Source organism: Acomys minous (genome assembly GCF_964271855.1).
Source record: "Acomys minous genome assembly, chromosome: 16".
Lineage (NCBI taxonomy): Eukaryota > Metazoa > Chordata > Mammalia > Rodentia > Muridae > Acomys > Acomys minous.
The window spans coordinates 69,777,443-69,798,169 of NC_140498.1; the positions used below are offsets into that span (position 1 = coordinate 69,777,443).

At 54.5% G+C, this 20,727-nt stretch overlaps 2 protein-coding genes across 6 annotated transcripts in view; one reads left to right on the top strand and one right to left on the bottom strand.

Moving 5' to 3' along the window:
- CHLSN (cholesin) overlaps nucleotides 1-20,727 on the top strand; it is a 103,596-nt gene that overhangs the window by 65,688 nt on the left and 17,181 nt on the right. The gene's annotated exons all lie outside the window — the stretch shown is intronic.
- Nucleotides 4,573-20,196, bottom strand: GPR146 (G protein-coupled receptor 146). 2 transcript variants are annotated; one of them, XM_084761381.1, is made up of 2 exons: nucleotides 20,042-20,196; nucleotides 4,573-8,563 (listed from the first exon to the last, which is right to left on the bottom strand). In XM_084761381.1, exon 2 carries the CDS (start codon nucleotides 8,536-8,538, stop codon nucleotides 7,537-7,539), a length of 1,002 nt encoding a protein of 333 aa, XP_084617507.1. In that variant the 5' UTR covers nucleotides 8,539-8,563; nucleotides 20,042-20,196; the 3' UTR covers nucleotides 4,573-7,536. The 2 variants fall into 2 exon arrangements, with proteins under 2 accessions (XP_084617507.1, XP_084617508.1); XM_084761382.1 differs by lacking the exon at nucleotides 20,042-20,196 and adding an exon at nucleotides 10,896-11,192.

Here is a 20,727-nt window from a genome sequence, read left to right on the forward strand (position 1 = left end):
AGTCAGAAGATTAGAACAAATTGCTAGAGTTAGTTTGAGGCCAAGCAGAGCAATTCAGTGAGAAACTGAGAGAAGCCAGTTCAAATCAGTCAGCTAGGAGAGGCGTTTGAGTCAGAACAGCTGAGTTGAATCAGCCAGCCAGAGTTGAGAGCTGGAGAGATGGCTCAGAGGTTAAGAGCACTGGCTGCTCTTCTAAAGGTCCTGAGTTCAATTCCCGGCAACCACATGGTGGCTCACAACCATCTATAATGAGTCTGGTGCCCTCTTCTGGCGTGCAGATGTACATGCAGGCAGAACACTGCATGCATAATAAGTAAATAATTAATTCTTTAAAAAAAAATAGAAAGAACTAGAAAGGGTGGGCTGACTCAGCCGTAAGCCTTGGCGATGACAATCTCAAGCTGGTGAATAAAAGTTACGTTTGATTTGGGGCCCCTGGTTTGAGAGGACACAGCTCATTATGGCAGGAATGGCAAAGGCATGTAGGGAAGGCTGCTGGCCACAGGGCTTCTGTGGTCAGGAAGCGGAGAGAAGCGAATGCCGATACTTCCTTGTTCGCTTTCTCCTTCTTACTGTCTGGGCTGCCGGCCTGTGGCATGGAGCTGCCCACATTTACAGAGAGGTCCCGCTTCAGTTAACCGAAGCTAGAAAATCTTTGGCCGACATGTGAGGCGTGTCTCACAGGTGATTCTGGATCTTATCACATTGATATGAACCATGATACCGGGCTTGGTCCTAGTCCTGCAGCCACAGAGAGCCCAGGTCCTGCCTACTTAGACCTGAACCTGTGTGTGTGTCTGACCAAGAGGGCGTGAGGGAACTGTAAGACCTGAGAAGATCCCCGTTTTCCCAGCTGCCTGTATCTCACACACAGGACTTGGGCACCCATAACAGGGTGTCACTTAGCACAGCCAGGACCCTTGGGGACACCTGAAAGAGAGCCAGGCTCCTCCTGAGAAGCCACTGGAGAGTGGAGCCTCATAAGCCCCTGCAGTGGGACTGCTGTGTGATAGCGCCTTATCTACGTCCCCCACATCCACTGCAGTGCCTGGCACCGCAGGTGTGACCTGGGAGCCCCACATGGTAGTTAGCAGCCCCACCCATAAGCCTACGCACAGACCGCCATGCCTTACCACAGTGTCCTTTATCCTGCTCTCTCAGATGCTAGTATCCTCCACAGCAGACAGAAGGAATGGCCCTGTGACAGAGCCTCCATCCCTCTGGGAGCCTTGCTGCATCCCAGACCATCATGCCTCAGCTTAGCCATGGTGTGGCAAAGACTGACTCTCAGCCCCGGACCCACGGTGTGCTAAGGATCATGGGATAAGTGTTGTAGGAGTCCAAGTTTATAGTCAGAAACTGTAGAAATGAGAGCCTTTCTCCGTGTAAATCTATACTGTGGTGGGGACAGTGGGCATCAGTGGGATTGCCCACACTGTCTGTGTGGGAGGAAAGCCATTGTGGGAGAGCTTTGGGCTAGGCAAGCCTATAGCGATTGCCTGACATGCCCTCTCCTGACACCTGGCCTCCTGCCCCTGCCTTGTGCAGCCTGTGGAGGCTTGAAGTCCCCTGAAGGCACAGGTGGCAAGTCCAACGATGGCCACTGGGTGGAGCTCTGGAAACAAGCCTGTCTCCGAGACAAGAAACAAACCCAGAGAAGTCCTGAGACAGGATACTGTGCTCATAGCTTGAAAGCCACAGCACTTTTCACTTTATAGCATTCTGTATATGTGTCCCAGGCTCATGTCATCCATAATGGCGGTGGCATGGGGCTGGCCATCCTTGTCCCCTCTTGAGACGCTGAGGGTCAGTCCAGATCACCAGGTTCGTGCCTGGTGGGTTCTAACAGGTGCATCCAGCCCCTTGAGAGACTGTTCCCATCATTCTAGAAAGTTCCTCAGGGCCCCAGAGATAGTGTGTCCTTTCCTAGCCCAGCGAGGCAGGCTGTTGGGTGTCAGGGGGACTGTTGAGATTTGAGGTGCTGTTTGGGTGAGGTAGGCATCCTTTCTCTGCCAAACAGCCCTCTTGTACTGGAGAGTCTGTGTGTGCCTGTCTTGTCACCACTGCCTCTCAGAACAAGCTGTGAACACACAGACTGGGAAAGTACAGGTGTGTGGTCAGCTGTCCTTACTTTTCCAACTGTCTCAAAGTTGGGGCTGGGGAAGTGGTTTGACGTCCGTTAAAGTGCATGCTACACAGTGTGAGTTAGGATCCCCAGAATCCATGTATGTGCCCAGTGGGCGTGGTGGCCCACCCACAATCTCAGCCCTGGAAGACAGGGATAGGCTCCTCAGAGCAAGCTGAGCAAGACCAGCCATATCAGTGCGCTCTGGGTTTGATTAAAAGGCAGGCCCCGCCTCCACGGATAAGGCAGAAGAACAATCAAGGATATTACCAACCCCAACCTCAGACCTCCACATGCACAAGAGCCCCTCCCCAGACATGCGCCCATAGTTGGACAGGCAGGCAGACAGGCAGACACGCATGCACGCGCGCGCGCGCGCGCACACTCACACACACACACACACACACACACACACACACACACACGGAAGGAAATTTGGAAATGGGGAGTAAGGTGGTCAGAGCACATGGTGGGCGTAGCTTTCCAGCAGTGGTAGGTTTGAAGTCTTTCCCTTTTCCCTAACCATGGCCTGACACATGAGCCAGGAGGAATACCTCGGCTCCTTCACTGCAGGGTGGCTAAGGGAGCTGAGTGCCAGGAGCCCGGCTCATCCAGCCTTCCTCTGAAAGAAGTCCCAAGACTTGGCTGTGGCTGACCTCAGGGGCTCCTAACATGCCCCCCCCCCAGAAGGAACCTGTGACTGGGTCTGTGAATGTGGCTAGCACTGCCCTCCCTCTTGAGGTCTGAAGTGCATGTGACGGCAAAGTGTGGCGTTCCCAACTTAAGAAGCTCCCTGTGTATCCATGATCCTGTCCCTACTGCAGACTGGGGGACACGCTAGGCAGCATCAGAGGCTGTGTGCCCTGGCCTTGTGGCAGCAGGATGTCTCACTCACTGAGGGCAGAGAATTTTCCTTGTCACCTGAGAGGCTCAGTGGTGTACCTTTCGGGTCCTTGCCTGTTGTACATCTAATAGTATAGTAGGCTCAGGAGACTCAGCTGTGGGGAGTGCAGTCCTCACACTACCCTGGTGTACCCCAAAACAGTGGAGACCATGGCGATTCTCCAAATGGAGTGACCTTGCCTTGAGTTAGCTTGAGGCACTGGATTCGGGCTCCTGTGACCTTAGCTCATGGTTTTGCCGACTGCACCCTAAGAACACCGGGAAAAGCAATGCCCCCAAAGTGCCCTCACTCACACATGCATCCAGCAAAATCAGGCAAGCTCACAGCAGACTCCGGGCTGCAAGCTCTTCACTGGTAGCACCAGGTCTGTTCTCACAAACACCATTTGGAGGTTGTCACTCGTTCACTTGTCGTCCAACACTGTGTGCAAAGTGAGGTCAGCTGCTGCTGGGACGGACCTTCCTATGTGTGCCAGGAGCCTTGGTGGAGCGGCTAGGTCATGAGGAGACCCTCAGCCTGTCCCTAAAGATGAGTGACATTTTGGGAATGTCCCACTTCCCTTTGTCACCCATAAGGTTTGCAACCATGGGGCATGTGACATCTGAGCAGCTGTTGGTTTATCAGCCTAATGTAATTCTGTAGACAAACTACAGCGTCAAGTAAAAATGTTGAGATTTATGGTATGAGTGGAAACAGTCTTTTAAAGAAAGATTTGTGTTGTTTGTTTATATGTGTGCCCGTGTAGACCAGAAGAGGGTGTCAGATCCCTAGATCTGGAGATGTACACCTTATGGTAAGGGGATTGAACCCAGGTCCTCAGGAAGAACAGCTTCTCTATGTAACATCCCTTGCTGTCCTGAAACTCCCTCTGTAGACCAGGCTGACCTCGAACTCAGAGATCCGCCTGCCTCTGTCTCTTGAGTGCTGGGATGAAAGGCATGCACTACCAAACTTGGCTCATAGCCAGCATTCCTAACCTCTGAGCCATCTCCAACCCTGAAGCAACCTTCTTCTATCTTGAGACAAGGTCTCCTGTAGCCAAGGATGATCTTGAACTCCTTACTTCCCAAATAATGGGTTTATAAGCATATGTCACCACATCAGGGTCATGCAGGTGCTGGAGACCAAACCCAGGGCTTTGTGTGTGCTAGGCAAGCACTCTACCACTGGATTACATCTCAGTCAGGTGCTTTGTTTGTTTATTTTCTATTATGTTTGTTTATCTCTGTGTGTTTGTGTGTTAGAATGTAGAGGCCAGAGGACAACTTTCACAGGTCTGGTCTCTGTCCATTATGTGGGTCTTAGGGATTGAACTCAGGACTTCAGGCTTGGTGGCAGGCACCGTAACAGCTGAGCCATCTTTACCTAAAACAACCAGTTTTAGAACACTTTGCTTGCTGGTTCCTGACACACATCACAGAGCCCTAGAAATGCACATTTTAGGAATTCAGACATTGGGCCTGGCCATGGCTCAGTAGTAGGTGCTGGCGCAAAACCCTGGTGTTTGATTCCCCCCACCATTAAAAAAAATAGAAACAGGGTGTTAAGTGTTAAATAATTTAATTCTTCAGATGTGTGAATCTATCTCATCAGTAGTTTCTTTTTCACATTAACAGAATTTCGGCAAATGGGTTCAGCCCCTGGGGTGGATCCCATAGGTCAGGGACCAGAATGCTCACATCTTCCCACAAGCTTAGAACCCAAGAACCGGGCATGCAGTTTAACGTCATAACATCTCTCTGGTCTCACCCTTGCCGACCGCTTTCTCTATCAGAAATGGTGTCTGTTGGTTCCTGGGTATATCTGCCCCAACCAGCAACTGGTCCGGTTTCCTGTGTTGTGTCATGTGGCTTTGTGAAGGAAACCCAAGGAAAGGTCACTTTCTGGAGTCCCAAATAATGACACACAGCAAGCTTTCATGTGAATTAATGAAAATAAGAGCATTCATTGTAAATTATAACCATCAAGAAGTGTTGACAGCCAAATTAACAATACTTGGGGGAAAGTGTGCTCTGCCTGGTGTCTTAAAATCATGCAAGAAAGCATCACTGAGTCACACACACACACACACCATACACACACACACACACGCACATACACACACCATACACACTACACCCCACACACATACACCGTACATGCTACACCTCATACACACACAGACCACACATACACACACCTTATACACACTACCGCTCACACACACACTACACACCACACACACTATTGCAGTGAACTCTTCTCTCTGTGGTTTAGGTTCTTTCCTACTTTGGAAGGTACAAGGCAGAAGAATTGGGGCACAGACACTGGAGACCCCAAGGATGAACTTAGCCCAGGGTCATAGACAGCAGAGGTCCAGCGACTTCAGCGCTTGGGCAGTTGTGATGGAAGGCTGGGGCAAGGGGGAGGCAGGTGGTAGGAGGGTGCATCACTCCAGGGGGTCTCTACAGGAAAAGGGTGTCCACTGAGCTATCCCTGCAGGACAAGTGGCTATTCAGTTGATGCCAGTCACAGGGTCCTAGCTTCCAGTCCCTCAAGGGTCCCCTAGAACCTGGCCAGTCTGTACCCAAAGCCACTGAGAAAGTGCAACAAAGGAATATGACTTGGGCCTCTCCCTGCCTTGCTTGGGGATGACCTTGGGGGGTGGTTCTAGGGCACAGAGTCCCTCCAAGGACTTCTCCCTGGAGCAAAGGGTGCAAAATGGTCGGCAACGGCAGGGAGCGCTTTAAACCGGGACACTGACGTCACAGAGCCCTGCCCACCCGGATCTTTTTCCCCTATGACCCAAAGAGCTCAGGTTGCCCTTTGCTTGCCCTGACCTTGGTCCCTGGGCTTGCTCTCACCCACAGGAGAGTTGCAGCTGGCCTGCAGGCCAGGCCTGGCTAGAACCTTCATGGCGAGGGCTCTTGTTTCCTCAGCTAGCATTAAGGTGGTCAGTGTGGCCATCAGGACGGGAAGCCTGGCAGTCTCAGAGCCTTCTCTCAACCTGTGCACCTGGCAGGGAAGGGCAGGGAAAGTCAGGCCTGCCCCTTTAAAGACCTCAAAACAAAACTCTACAGCCATCGGCACCCCTGAGGACTCTTGTCTATCTGGGCCTGTGGTTTATTCAGCAGGTGCTGGGCCCCACGGAGCATGCCCAGTGGATCGCAGCCAGGGCTGAGGACCTCATGTATCTCCCTAATTCTCCTCAAGGTGGACCAACTTGGGTAGTCTCCATCTGAGGAGATGTAGTTTGCACAGAATCGAGAAAACCAATGTTACTAATTCGTAGTGGAAATTGCCAAGCAGCCAGGCCAGCCTTTAGGGCCATGTAGGAAGGCCAGTGAGTACGGATCACCCCAACCTTCGGCAGAGTTAGGCAGCTCAGATGATCATATGGAGATCTTTAGAACTGGGGAGCAGGGAGTTGTGGGCTTGCAGTGTCAGCCTGGAGAATGGGGTGGTGACAGTGATGGAATGGGGGAGGGGCAGGTGGGAATTCTTTTCATACTCGCGTTGGAGTAGATAATTACCAAATACAAGGATGATACAAGGCCCCAGAGGCACATGGGTGAGGCCTGGACCCAAACACCCGTGGGAGGTGAGCCTTACTGTGTACCACCTCACAGCTGTGTGAAACCAGCCAGGCAGGGCCCTTACCCCACATGCCAGTCCCTGATCATCTTGGAGCACCGGGCTTCATACCAGCCTGCCTTGCCCTTCCATGCCTGGCTAGCATTTCACCACATCCAGATCTCTGGGTGACCTGGGGAGATCTTCCAGCTTTGGCACTAAGAGAGTACTTCCTCTCTTCGGTTTATTTACGCGCACACACTGAGGCCTATACTAAGATCGTTTCTCAGTAAAGGAGAGGCACCAGGTATGTGTGGCTGGGCAGAGGTCCAGTGCTCCACAGCTGTCATTGTCCGCAATGCCTGTGTAGCCACAGCAGGCTGGACAGGCACACTGTCCTGTCCTCAAGCCGTAACACTGGTACCAGCGACAGCCACATTCCCCTGTACCTGCCTTCATCCGCATACTAGGCATTTTTCTAACACTTCTTTTTATTTTAAAAAAAAAAAAAAAAGGAGAATCAAGTATTGTGTCAATACGAAGTATAAATACTGGCTTTAGATTTCATCACTTCATTTAAAAAGCCCAAATACCAGGGGGGCCGAAGGTCAGCCTGCTTTTGAGGACACCGACCTTGAAGCTATCCCTGGGAGAAAGGCACACACCTTGGGGGGAGGGGTAAGGTGGCAAGGTTAGTTAGAAGCAGCCTGTTCACACGGAGCACTGCCGCTTTCCACAATGCAGCTTAAGGCTAAGAGTGGAAACCTTGGCCTTTTAGGGGGCAACACAAAACATCAAGAGAAATGCACCCCCTTGCGCCATCCTGGCTCCAGCATGGGTCCTGGAGACAGAAGCGCCATTGTGCTTGGGGAACAAAGTGCTATGCGTCCAGTTGAGTTTTAGTGTTCCTCACGGTCAGGTCCTCTCCTAGGACGTACGACCGGGGAGGGGTTAGCTACACCTGTGCCATCACCTGCTGTACCCCCCCAGGGTCAGGGGAGCAGCGCCGGTGCCCACAGTGCATCTTTTTCACCAGCCGCCGGAGCTTGCTGGGGAAGGCTTTGTTGATGTAACGGTAGAGCAGTGGCGTCACGGAGCTGCTTGAGAAGGCCAAGAACTTGGCCAGGTCCTTAGCAACCTGCAGGATGCCCACATAATGCCCTTCTACGGTCCTGCCCCGTGAGGCCAGCACAGTGTGCCCCAGGCTTAGATAGTAAGGTGTCCAGAGCCCAAACTGCGTGCACACAGTGGCCACCAGCAGCCTGTGCACCGAGGGGTCCAGCCTGCTGGCGTCCTGGTCCAGGGGCGTGTCTTCCTTCCCGATCCTTGAGATGAGCACCAGCGCATACAATACGGCCAGACCTGGCACCACATAGCCGATGAGCAGAAGGATGGCGTCAGCAGCCTCCGTGTTCTGCATCCGGGCACACTCGGCGATCCGGGAAGACACGTGGCTGCAGATGTAGAAGAGCAGGGAGGAAAAGCTGGTGAGCACTGCCCCTCCCCAGACGAAGCCGCACACGTGCCTGGTGTTGTACACACTGGCCATGTAGGTGCGAGGCAGGGCACGCTCGATGTAGTAGTCAAGGCTCAGCAGTGCGGTGGAATACATGGTCACCAGGGAAGCCACATTGAACAGGATGAGCAGTGTCACGTGGGCTTCGCTGCTGAGGCTCCACAGGGCCCACCTGGAGTGGGCGGGGCCCAGCAGGTATGCAGGTGCCAGCGCCGTGAGCACCAACCCCGCCACGGCCATGTTCACGAAATACACGTCAGGCATGGTCATGGTGTTCTTGCTGGTCAGGTTGGCCAGCACCAGAAGGGCATTGTAGCCTAAGCCCACGGGGACACCTGCCCCCAGGTAGAGCAGCGAGAGGACCCACAGCCCCAGGCGCAGGTTCCGGCACAGTGGCTCATCACCCCACGCTGTGCTGTTGAGTGGGCCGCAGCTCCACATGGCAGCTCACCCCAGCTTTGCAGCTCTGTTGAGAGAGAAAGGACAGAGTTAGTCACATTTGCCCACACAGGTGTGTGTGTGTGTGTGTATGTGTGTGTGCGCGCATGCGTCTCTAAGTGCATGTATCTTTCTGCAAGCAGGAGACTCCAAGCCAGGCCGCCGTAGCCAGGTCTCAGAGACTTCTCGGACATTCATAGCTATGGTGAGACTCTGAACTGTTTCTCAAGGAAATCAAAGTCCCGGGTGACCCATCAGAGAGGCTTTGGCAGAAACCATGAGAAGTATATTACGTGTGCCCTCCTGTGCCATGACTGTACCAGCTGTGCCCGTGGCTTGTCACCACCAGCAAAGCTACTGCTGCCTCTTGGCACTGATTGGGGGACTGTCTGGAGATAGAGCCCACAGAACCCCAAACCACTTGGCAGTCCCGGGCTGCCCCAGCCACCATCCTCCCTACCTGATGTCCCCTCCCTCCCACCCACCCCCCTCAGCAGGTTGTAGCAGCAGAAGCTATGCAAACGTGAGATGCGAGTGTTGCACACCTGTAGCCCTTGACCATAGCCTGTGAGCAGAGCCTGGGGGAGCTACCACCCTGGAAGTGTGTAGAAGCAGAAGGGCCCGGGCGCCTCTGAGGCTGATGCAGCCTGGGGGCTGAGCACGGACACTCGCTCCATTATGCCCACATAATTTCCCTCGAACGGGCTGGCCCCTTTGTAGTGACTTTTAAAGCCTGCTGGGTTTGTGGGCACCCAAATCCACCAGTGCCTGGATATGTGGGAGGCCTGGGTGAGCCCAGGCATTCCTTTCCTCCCCCAGGGTCACTGACCCATGGGGCAGCACAGAGCCTGTGTTGCAGTCTTGTCAGTCAATCTGAGCAGGAGGCTGGCCAGCGGATCTATAGAGAGCACTCCTCTGTGATTGTTCTTCAGGGACGCCCAGTTCTTTGGCGGGGGATGGGGAGGCCGGGGGGGGGGGGAGGGCTTTACATTCAAACTGTACTTTTGCCCAACCAGACCTCCTGTCCATAAAATCAAAAATGAAAGATGATCCCGAGCAGACACACTGGAAGCGAATGTTCCTGTTTCCCAGAGTGTGGGGACAAAGCTAGGAAGCCAGGCTGCTGGTGTTGGCACTGGTCCCACATGCCCTGGGTCCCCCCCCTGGGAGGAAGCTATGTGACCTCAGGCCTGTTCTCCACTTGCTCTCCACAGCCTCCAGGAGGGTCCTGATTGTGCTGTGGATCAAGGCAGTGAGTGGAGGGACACTACAGGTGCACAGGCTGGCAGCAGGTGGGGTAGGGCGGCTCAGTAGGAGGAACATGGGAGTCACACTCTATAGTCTGTTCCAGTGGCAGCCACCCTCCTGATGTCAGGTGTATCACAGGATTCTGGACATCAGCAGGTGATGCTGAAACCCTCATGCGGACCCACATGCAAGGCCACCAAGTAAAGACACTGCAGTCCTCGCCTGGGCCCCCAGCAGCTTAGGGCAGTGGGGCGGGGCGGGGTGGTGCCCTGCCCTCCTTCAAGGACAAGTGCTGCTCGCTGCATCTTCCACCAGACATCACTTGCTGACCCCTGCCTGCTTTGTGGGGGCCTAGAGACTGGCCGGTGGAGGGTCGGCATATACCAGCACCATCCTCCCGGCCCACTCCTGAAACGTGCCTCTTTGTGGCATCTCTTGTCATTGCTGGTTACCTCTGTGGGGTCTGCTTTTCTGTTTCCTTCTGGTCTGTGGTGCCTCCCCTGAGCACTAAGCACAGATGGCCCAGGATATCTGCTATCTCCTGTGAAAGGGTCGTTCCAACTCCCAAAGGAGTGTCTCCCAGGCTGCCTGGCTTCGACGGCGAATGATGGATGAAGAGGAGTACACATCCATGTGCCTCATCCACCAGACCATGCCACAGTCCTCAGGGAACAGTGGGTGTTCTGGGGACACTGTGGGTGGACATTAGCAAGTATTCTGTCCTCTCCTGGCCACCAGCCCACTGCCACGTTCCTGCTGACCTGGTCTTGTGTAGCATTATGGATCCAGGCTTTCTGGAGGTTCTCCCACCTGGTCCCCTTTTAACCCTTCTTCCTCAGCATGGAGACAGAGGCTGTGAGAGCCCACAGGGTCCTCTGATAAGAACAAGTTCCCCAACACCGATGACGGGGTGCTGTGCCCTCCTCACTCAGACCCTGCATCTACAGCCCTTCGTATATTGAATAGACCTGTCCAAGAACTCAGATCCTGCTCCGTCCCTCCATGTCGGTGGTGGCGGGTCATCAGTTCTCTCCTCCCACGCAGCTGCCCTCCCTGGCCTCCTCATCCCCAGCCCGCTCAGGCAGCAGCAGCGAGTGCTGCCAGGCTCCTACCTTTATGTCAAGTCCCTCCTTCCTTTGTACTGTGGGCTCCAGAGGCCAGCAGCAGGCAGCATGGCAGGGCCGGGGACCTCTCTTGGGAACCCCAGCCACCGTGCCGCAGCAGCAGCAGCAGCAGCAGCCAGCGATGCGCGTGAGCGCCACACACACACACACGCTCTTGCTGCACTTGTTTTCCTTGAGTCAATTACTCACAAAGTTGCTGCCTCCCTTGGCAGGCACAGAGGCCCCTCCCTATCTGTGTTTACAGCTGGTTTCGAGAGGAGAGGCGGCACTTGGACAGTCTGCCCTCTAGATCAAGTGTGCTCACATCCTCTGCTGGGTGCTGGGGGGGGGGGGGGCGGGACTGAAGACTCTGCATCTGCCCTGCACAGCATCCAGCCCCTGGGCAGGGAGGGCTGGCAGGTTGTTGGGTCCAGGCAGCTCAGGTCCAGAGCAGTTTAGTTCGTTCCTGAGTTCCCTTTTCCCTTGAGGAAATGAACTGAAGAGACATTTGTCCGTAGAACTAAGGACAGAATAGTTGGACCTTACCGAGACTCCGCCATAGAGATGCTGGCTGCTTTCACTGCAGGCCCAGGGACACACAAGGCTCTTTGAAGGCACAGCGGTGGCACAGGGCAGGCTTAGAATTGAAAACATCAGAGCTGGGGCAGGGGGTCCGAAACCTCCCACACGCACATTTCCAGATGTCCGTGCATGTGACCTGTTAGGGGGCGGGGGTGGCACAAGAGCAGACGGGAGCTACTACTTGGCAACAGAATGCATGCCTGGCAGGGCTGCTTGGCCCACTGTGTCCCCAATGCATCCTCATGGGCACAGCAGCGGCCCAGACTGCTAATGGCTTGCAGCAAGAAGTGGAGCAAGAGGTAGGGCTCAGGGCCCTCGCTCAGCTAGGAGCTGTGTGGACCAGTGTCTGTCTGGTTAGAATTCCCTCTGTATTCACGTGCTGCCTGCCACAGCCCGGCCCCTGGGTCTGAGAGCTGCGCAGTACCGTTTATCCAGCCTGTAAGCATTGCAGAGGGGCGTGCTTCTTGCCAGCTTGTGGGTGCTGACCAGCTGATAAGCTTCGCCTAGAAACTGGGGCTAACTGCTCTTTGGGATTTTCTCATTTGTCACAACTTTTCAGATGAAAAATAAAAAGCCATAATAATGCTTGCTTTCATGTATCTTCTAAAAATGCTCTTCTTTGCTGCTTGCCCTGATGTTGCTCCTGGGAGGTGCCTCCTCCCAGCAGGCCTAACTAGGAGATCCCAAGAGCAGAGTGGCTGTATGGGCTGCACCATCCACGTCAGAAGCGTAGGTCTGACAGAGTATCACTAGGGCCTTCATCTCATCTTCTCTGCCCTGGGAATGTCCCTGTGGCCACCCGGAGAGTGTTCCCTCCCCACCTTAAGGTGTAGGCTGCGGCTTGGGGAGGAACAGCTAGGGACGGCCTAAATGATGCTGGGAGCAGCAGGCAAGGCCCCTGCACCACAGCCGGTCTCTGTGCTCGGCTGTAGAGCTCTGGCCATGGGGACCTCAAGTCTATTCAGCTCCTCTTGGGGCATCCTACAGTCGGGCACCACCTGTGGAGGCTGTGGGCACCTAACACTAGTGTCTCGGTGTGTCCAGTGATCTCTGCCAACAACCCTCCCTAGCCACAGAAGGGCACTGGGGTGGGGGGGGACTCGCCCCCATGGTGTGTGGGTGTGGATGAACTCACAGGCCTCTTGGGGTTCCTGTCTCCCTGCATCTTGGCTTCCTTCCTGTTCCCCTTACTGCTGGAGAAGATGGACTTCCTGTAGCCAGGGAACAATAATTGGGGTTTCCACCCTCTGACCTGGACTAAGCTGTCTTTCCAGTTAGCCAGGCCATCTGGCAATTTCCTTCCTGAGAAACTGGATCACAAACCAGTCAGGGGGCTGGGGAGAAATTGTCTCGTGGTCTCCACAGAGGAGTACTCTGTGCCGGTCAAGTGCTGTCTGACTCTGTCCAGCGATAGGGGAGGTGCCACCCCCATGCAGCAATATGGAGACAGCAGAGGTAGAGGCCCAGCCAGGGGAGTGCTCCCAGGAGAGTGCTCCCAACACATGTTATGCCCATTTTCATCTGCAAGTGGCCTGAGAGTGCGCAATGTTCATTCCCAACCCAATGCCTGGGGTCCTGCCAACTGCTGCCAGGCCCTCTTTAGCAGACCAGCGAGCAAATATTTCCTCAAGTCACAAAGCACTGCCCACCAGCCCAGCCCAGGAACACACCCTACCTGCCCCTCATCGTTCAGCCGTCTTTGCCAGCACTGACCCCCCCACCCCCCACCCACACCCCCTGTGATCCCACAAGACCCTGCCCTCATCACACCTTCCTTCCATTCTTGCTTCTAACTGTTCCCATCCCCGAAACCCTCCCCCACAACTCCTGCCACTTGTCCCCAGGTCTCCCACACCCCACAGACACAGCACCAAGTCACGCCTCTCAAGCCAGGCCAGCCCCTGACCCTGTCTCCTACTCAATGCCCTGTTAACTCCTCCTGCTGGTTGCCAGTCTTGGCTTGGCAGCCACAGGCTCCTCCCAATCACAGTCCAACCTTGCCCAGTCCTCCTGCCAGCTCTGAGTGGCCCCCCACACCGTCAGTGGGGCTCCTGGTCTCTTCTGTCTCTGATGGCCCTCGTTCTGGCCATCCCCTCACCCAAGCCTAGGGAACCTTGGCTACAAGGGCAAAGGAGCTAGGGCGCACAGGCCTAAGGCTACCCAAGAGGACTGCAGTTAGTTCGCTAGCGAGTTCATTAATGATATTGTGATTCACCTGCCCTCTTTCATACTTGCTTTTGTTTTCTTAATTACATTCATAAAAGAGTAAGGGGGTGGGGCGGAGTAGTTGGTAAAACGCTTGCTGTGCAAACACGAGGACCTGACATATACAGACAGCATTTGTGTGTGACTATGTCTGTCTGAAACGCTAGCACTGGGGAGGCAGAGACAGGCAGATCCCCAGAGCGTGCTGGCCAGCCCATCTAGATGAACTGGTGAGCTCTAGCTTCCATAGAGGGGGCTGGAGAGATGGCTCAGGGGTTAAGAGCACTGACTGCTCTTCCAGAGGACCTGGGTTCAATTCCCAGCACCCACATAGCAGCTTACAACTGTCTATAGCTCCAAGATCTGACACCCTTCACACAGACATACATGCAGGCAAAACACCAATGCACATAAAACAAAAAACTAAATAAGTAAAATAAATAAATAAAGTAAAATAAAATGAAGACCAATGGAAGAGGACATGGGTAGTGATCCCTGGCTCTCATGTTCCTGTACACACACGCTCTCGCACACGAACACACACACACACACACACACACACACACACACACACACACACACGGACTAGACCAGGCTTCAGGACCAAGGAGGCTCTCTTCCTGTGAGTGACAAGTCTAGCGACAAGTCTAGCCGGCACTGAGACTTGCCCTGGGGCCTGAGCAAGGTGTGGAAAGAAGACTGGAGGGAACGGCAGTGGGTGTCACAAAGGCTGTCCCTCGCCCCAGCCAGGGTGGCAGCTCAGAATAGCTACCAAAGGAGAACTCGGGGCACTGCATTCCTGTTTCCTGCCCAAGCTGCCTCGCTGACTCTAGGATGACCTCAGCCAACCTGTTCTTCACCCTTCCAAGCCCCACAGAAAGGCCGGATAATGAGTGCCGCCTCCATCTGGGTGGGGTAAGGCCTAATTAGGGCGTGGAGCCGAGCAGGCTGGTGGGCGCCTAGGCGGTGGCTCTCTTTCCCTCAGACACCACCCTTGGGGTTCTGAGGGCCTGGCTATGGTGTCCTGCTGAGCAGTCCTCCGTGTCCAGTGCCACCACCCCCTCCTCCCCCCCAATGGAAGGCAAAGATGTCTTCCTGAAGCCCAGTTAGTGTAAGGAAAGATTCGATCCGTCCACCATCTGGATTCCCGCTCACACAGACCTGCAAGATGGGGTTTTTCTCAGATGACTGGCAATTCCTAATAAGTACCTGTCCAGGTCAAGACTGTCCCACCTCGCTCTAGGTCCCGAGGACAAAACTTTGGGGTCTTGCGTTTTGTTGAGACTAGAGTCTCAGTAGGTAGCTCAGGGCACCCTGCGGCACTATGTTGCCAATCAACAGGTCCCTGCTTAGAGCTGGATGCAGGCAGGCAGGTCTGAGTGGAACACCACCCTGTGATGTTGGCCCCACTGCCCAGCCACCCTGTAGCACCTGTGGGGAACAGCAGGGGACCTCGGGTCCTGAGCACCAGAGAAACCACAGTGTGGGTGCTCTCTTCCTTAACTATGCCAACGGCTAAGCTGGGGGTGGCCCCTGGGCCTGAGTGCTAGAACAGGACAGGAATAGGTACACAGTGGGCGCTGTCCCCACAGGGAACCTAGGACCTCTGTGTCCCTACCTTGTCACATCCGGGCGCTTCAGTCACACTTGTGCTGGCCTTAAATAGAGGCTTGGGGGATGGTGTAGTTGTTTTAAACAGGGTTTCACTCTGAAGCTCAGGCTTGCCTTGAATTCATCATGATCCTCCTGCCTCCGCCTCCGCCTCCTGCGTGCTGGAATTACAGGCATGAGCCACTACGCCAAGCCCTAAATAGCATCCTTACTTACAGACACTGATTAGACCCCAGGCCTGGTTGCTGTATGCTGTGCTATAGGAAGAAGGAGTGTAAAAATGGACATGGGGTAGTGAGGCTGTGAGCCCCTGCTACAAGCCTGTGCCCAGCGCGTGGGGAGCTCAGCCCCTCTTCCTGTGACAGGCAGGAACAGAAGCTGAGGCTCTCCTGCCAGCCCTCCCGCCTACAGACTGTGCCTCTCTGATTAGGAAGGTCACTGCCACGCTGTCCCTTAGTTTTCCCAGATTTAGAGTAGGAAATTCCTCCTAAGCATATAGGTGCAGGGTGGGGAGCGAGAAGGGGGGAGATAAGACACCAAGGAGCCTGCCAAACCCAGGAAACACTGGACGGAGATCTCTCGTTTTCCCCCTGGCTGTCATCCGAGCAACAGAAGCTGGTCTGTGACCTTTCCCTCAGACTCTGTCAACTGACACATGGGAAGAGGAAGGGGGAGGGGGCAGGCATAAGAGCACGTGGCCCCACTCTGCGTGTGAGCCTTCATGGGTGATGGGAGGTGCAGCCACCAGGGCAAATGTCAAGAAAGACCTTCCAGAATTCACTGTGGGGCCCCGGCTTACCCCTACATGGCCGTCAGGTGGCAGAGGCTCTGCAAATGTAGTCTGCTCTGGCTTGGGGCCTGATGATGGCACAGCGAGCTTCCTGATGTTTGTCTAGTATTAAACTACAGTGTAAATAATTGGCTTCGCTGGCTTATATTCACCGCTTTCCAAGGAATGTGGAACTGGGAAGGGAAGTGGCTGCGGGGGGCGGAAGAGGGTTGTTTTATGCTCCTAAATTAAAATTCTAGAGGCTCTGAGCCACTCGGGCCCCTAATGGGGCCCCCTGCTCAGCACAGGTACAGTACTGACCCTGCTAATGGTCACAGTCGACAAGGACAAGAGTCCGTTCTCTAGCTGCCTTTGAAAGCATTTAAAGGCCAGACACTACCTTTTTTTTTTTTGTATACCTTATTTAAAAAGAGTCCACGGGGTCCAAATTAGCTTGTTACTAGTGAATTTCCCTAGCAACAACATGACCAAACTGAGTGGAAAATAGTGATTTCCTGTGACACTAGGGGCCAGAAGCAGGCCAGAGGCAACAGCTCCCGGAGGAGACTGACAGTGCTAGTGGACCAAGACCCAGAGGGTCTTCCTGGTCCCCCATAGCTGGAGCAGATTCATTCAACACTCTCTTGCCTCTTAATCAGGAAGTCTACCTCTCTTGTTTATGGGCATCACTGTGACCCACTGCTCCATGATGTGGGCTGGCACCATTTGTGTACCAGGTGCCACGGTACAAGCTTGGCATCCTACCTACTCGGGAGGCTAGGGCAGGAAGAGTCCCAAGTTCAAAGTCTGTCTGTGAGAGACCATGTCTCAAAGCAAAAAGACAGCTGGGAGGTGTGGCTTGCCAGGAAATCATCTGCCTAGAATCCCCCAATGAGGGGCTGGGGGTGTCTCAGCAGTAGACTGCTTGCCTGCAATGTTCAGTGAGGTCCTGGATTCTATGCCCAACACCATCAGAAAGAGAGAGGGAGGCCAGGCGTAGTGGTGCATGCCTTTAATCCCAGCACTCGGGAGGCAGAGGCAGGTCGATCTCTGTGAGTTCGAGGCCAGCCTGGTCTATGAGTCCAGGACAGCCAAGGCTACACAGAGATAAACCTTGTCTTGAGAGAAAGGTGGGGGAAGGGAAAGAATTCTATATATTTCACTACAGGTCCTGACCTACCCAGGACCTTGCTCCCTGTCCATCTGGTGGATCTTTGAGTGTACCTTTAGGAACACCTCTGCGACCCATGCCCCCCCACACACACACACACCATCTCCCATCCCACTCTGTGGCGCCTTTGCAGATGGGGAGGCTTCTCTGCTACGCCCCAGTGCCTGGCTGGAGATAATGTAAACAGAAGGACAGCAGACTGGACGTGCTCATAGCCCTAACTCCGTCATCCCGACTTCTATGTGAAAGATCACAGCAGGCCTTCAGCTGCTGTGGGCCTGATGGGTCGTTGGAAGGTGACCCGCTTGCTGTACAGCAGGAGACTCTCAACTCCGGCTGCATGTTTTAAAACAAAGTGCTTCAAAAATTGACTTCTAGACGTTCGCTTCCCGTTGTAGTGACACTCAGGAGCCTTGGCAAACAACACTTAGCCACAGGGACTCACAAGTCAGGAAGGCAGAGGCCGCGACAGGCTTTCTGTGCACGTGCACTAGGCAGGCTGATTCCTGTATCCGCCCCTGCGCCTTCCTGGCATGTGATAAGAGCCAAATGACGTACACGAGTGGTTTTGATTCTCATCGCCTTTTGCTTTTAACACTTGACAATGCAGAGGAAGGAGAGTGGGCCAGGCTTCGTCGCTCAGATGCCCTGGACCAGGCAGCCCGCCTCATGTGCCTTGAGCACAGCACCCTGTCTCTGCCAGCTGCCAGAAAGCTGGGTGGGGGACAGTCAGGCTGAAACCCAACTGCTCCTGCCTAGGAGCAGCCAGGGTGCCTATGTGAGACCCTGGGCTTCGTTTTTCCCTGGAGGAATATAGTACCCGTTCTTTTGCTCACAGTTTACTCACTAACTTGGACACAATTTAAGGCCTTTTTAGACATAAGACGGGGGCGTGTGTGTGTGTGTGTGTGTGTGTGTGTGTGTGTGTGTGTGCATGCGCGTGCGAAACAACAAAATAAATTAGAGGCATCTTCAGAACTGCAAGGAGAAAACTCAGAACAGATAAAGTCTCCATTCCAGTCACTAGGTAGGCATGCACCCACCCCCACCCCCGCCTGGGTTCCCAATAACCTCAGCTTTTAAAAGAACTGGGTGTGGCTTCACCTGCAGGGAAGCGCTCAAAGCCACAGATCTTATCATGGCTCTGGTGGTTATTTTTGCTCGACATGTCACATTTGCTCTGATCACAACAGTCACTTGTTTGCTGGGTTGACACTGGTCCTAACTCAAATGGGGAAACTCCTAGGCACTCCTCCTGCTGGTATGTATGAGAGGGCCCCCCACGGTGTACACTGGGGTGCACAGACTGTCTGTTCCATGTCACCCTGCCCCTCTGCTTTGTCTTAAGATGGGGATGGGGGCCTGGCGTGGTGGTGCATGCCTTTAATACCAGCACTCGGGAGGCAGAGGCAGACGGATCTCTGTGAGTTCGAGGCCGGCCTGAACTACGAAGCAAGGCCCCAGACAGCCATGGCTAATACAGAGACCTTGTCTCCAAGGGGAGTAGTGAGGGGACCCTGTCACCTCAAACCAGAAAAAAACTCACTACTTCTCTCTGCAAACTGAGTCGCCTCTATTTTTTGAAGCCTCTGTGGTGTTTGGAGTCCTGGACCTTTGAGAGGCCCTGGACAGATGTGACCCAGTGCTGGCCAGCCAGACTTGTAGGTCAGAGAAAGCCCAGCTTTGGCTATAGGGAAGCTAAGAGCCCACAGGCAGGAGGAAGTAACTAGGGCAGGTTTAAGGAAAGCCAGTTCAGTCATGAGCACTTACAATGTAGACCTGTGGACGCCCACTCCCAGGACTCATGGTCTTGATGTGTCTGGGGATGTTTGGGTCATTAAAGGAGGGACTCGTTAGCACCTCCGAATTCCAAGGGACATCACTGGGTGAGGAGAGAAAGGCCAGGGAGCAGCAAGCCACTCCCTCCAGCCTGTGAACCACACAGGCGTCCCTCCCCCACCAACTTGGCACATTATCACTTAATACCCAGTACTGTGTAGATCTGCTCAGCCTACACATCCTGACCTAAGTCCCTATATTCCCTCACATTGGATTGGGTGGATGAGTCTCACCCTTCTTCATGACCCCTTTCAGGGATCACAGGGACACCAAGTCTACTCTGGACCTTGTGGTAGTTCTTCAAAGAGCTACATGACAGGTCATGGGTAATGTGACCGTACCCTTGGTATAATCATTAATAGTTTCTCTGTATTCTCAGTGATAGTGTCTGGTCCCCTGTGCATGACTGGCCTCGGGACATATCCAGAACTGTTTCGATGGTATTAATTTACAGTTCTTTAAAGCCAGCTTGTCCTCAGGTCATCAATGCCTCTAATACATTCGAGAATGTGGGGTGACATAGATGTCCAGCTGCTGGGTCAGGACAGGAGCAGGAATGCAACTCTCAAGAACGTAATTACAGACGGGGCACGAGCGCTAAAGTAGCAGGTGCTGTTCTGGACAGCGGGTACTAAGTTAGCCCTAGTCAGTATCCCAGCTGTAACCCTTCACCTGAAGTTTCTAGCTGCTGGCATTGCCTCCCGTGCCCGGTGACTGTCCAGGGCGCACGGCGCAAGTTCCGTTATCTCTACGCACAGGTTCCAAACCTCCTGACGCTCTTAAACCATCAAAAGAGACGAAAGCGGTAACCCTAGCGTCCCAGGAGAGCCCGTCCGCCTTTGCGGGCAACTAACCCGCCGCCCGCCGGGGGTTCCGGACCGCGCGCCCGGCCCCTGGCGCCCGCCCAGCGCAGCCTGGCGCGGTCCCCTCCCACCCAGGATAGAGCTCTCGAGGCTCCCCGCCCCGGGCCCCACTCACCGCTCGCTGGGCGGCGGCCCGCGCACGGTCCGCGGGCGGGCAGCTAGGCGCGCTGGAGGTAGCGGAGCTCACGGCGCGCACGCCGCAGGGGCTGTGTACACACGTGACCCCGTCCCGCCCCCGGGGGCTGCTCTTGTGGTCCCGCCCCCGCCTGCGCCGAGCACCGCCGTTAGGTCCGCCCCCTCTCCCGACCCACAGCGCCTGTAGCTCCGCCCTTTTCTTGGCGAGGATGCTTAGTTCCCTCAGGCTCCGCCCCCAGCCCGAAAGGACAGTCCCCTTGGCCAGCCAGGGCCGCCTTAACGGAGGGGCGCACCTGCCCTCATCCAAGTTTGTAGTTTCCACAACCCGTGACTCCTGGGTGCTAGAGGCGCCTAAACGGAGCTGTCCCGGGAAAGCAACCTGACTGCTGCTTTCCAACGTGAAAATGGAAAGGATGCCATTTAAAGCATTTGCCTAAATTCAGGAAGCCCAGCGTTTCATCCTCCACCACGTAACCAGAGGTATTAGTGCGCACACATGCAATCCCAGCACTCAGGAGGCTTAGCAGGGCGAGTCAGAAGTTCAAGGCTATCTTTGGCTGCATAGCGACTTGAAGGGCAACGTGGAATACATGAGATCTTGTCTTTAAAAAAAAAAACAACAACAACAAACACAAGAGATAGCCTGGCTGGTCATGGTGGTGCCCT

Bases quoted from the DNA above. Each gene is read 5' to 3' on its own strand.
- GPR146 (XM_084761381.1), bottom strand. From the start codon at position 8,538: ATGTGGAGCTGCGGCCCACTCAACAGCACAGCGTGGGGTGATGAGCCA.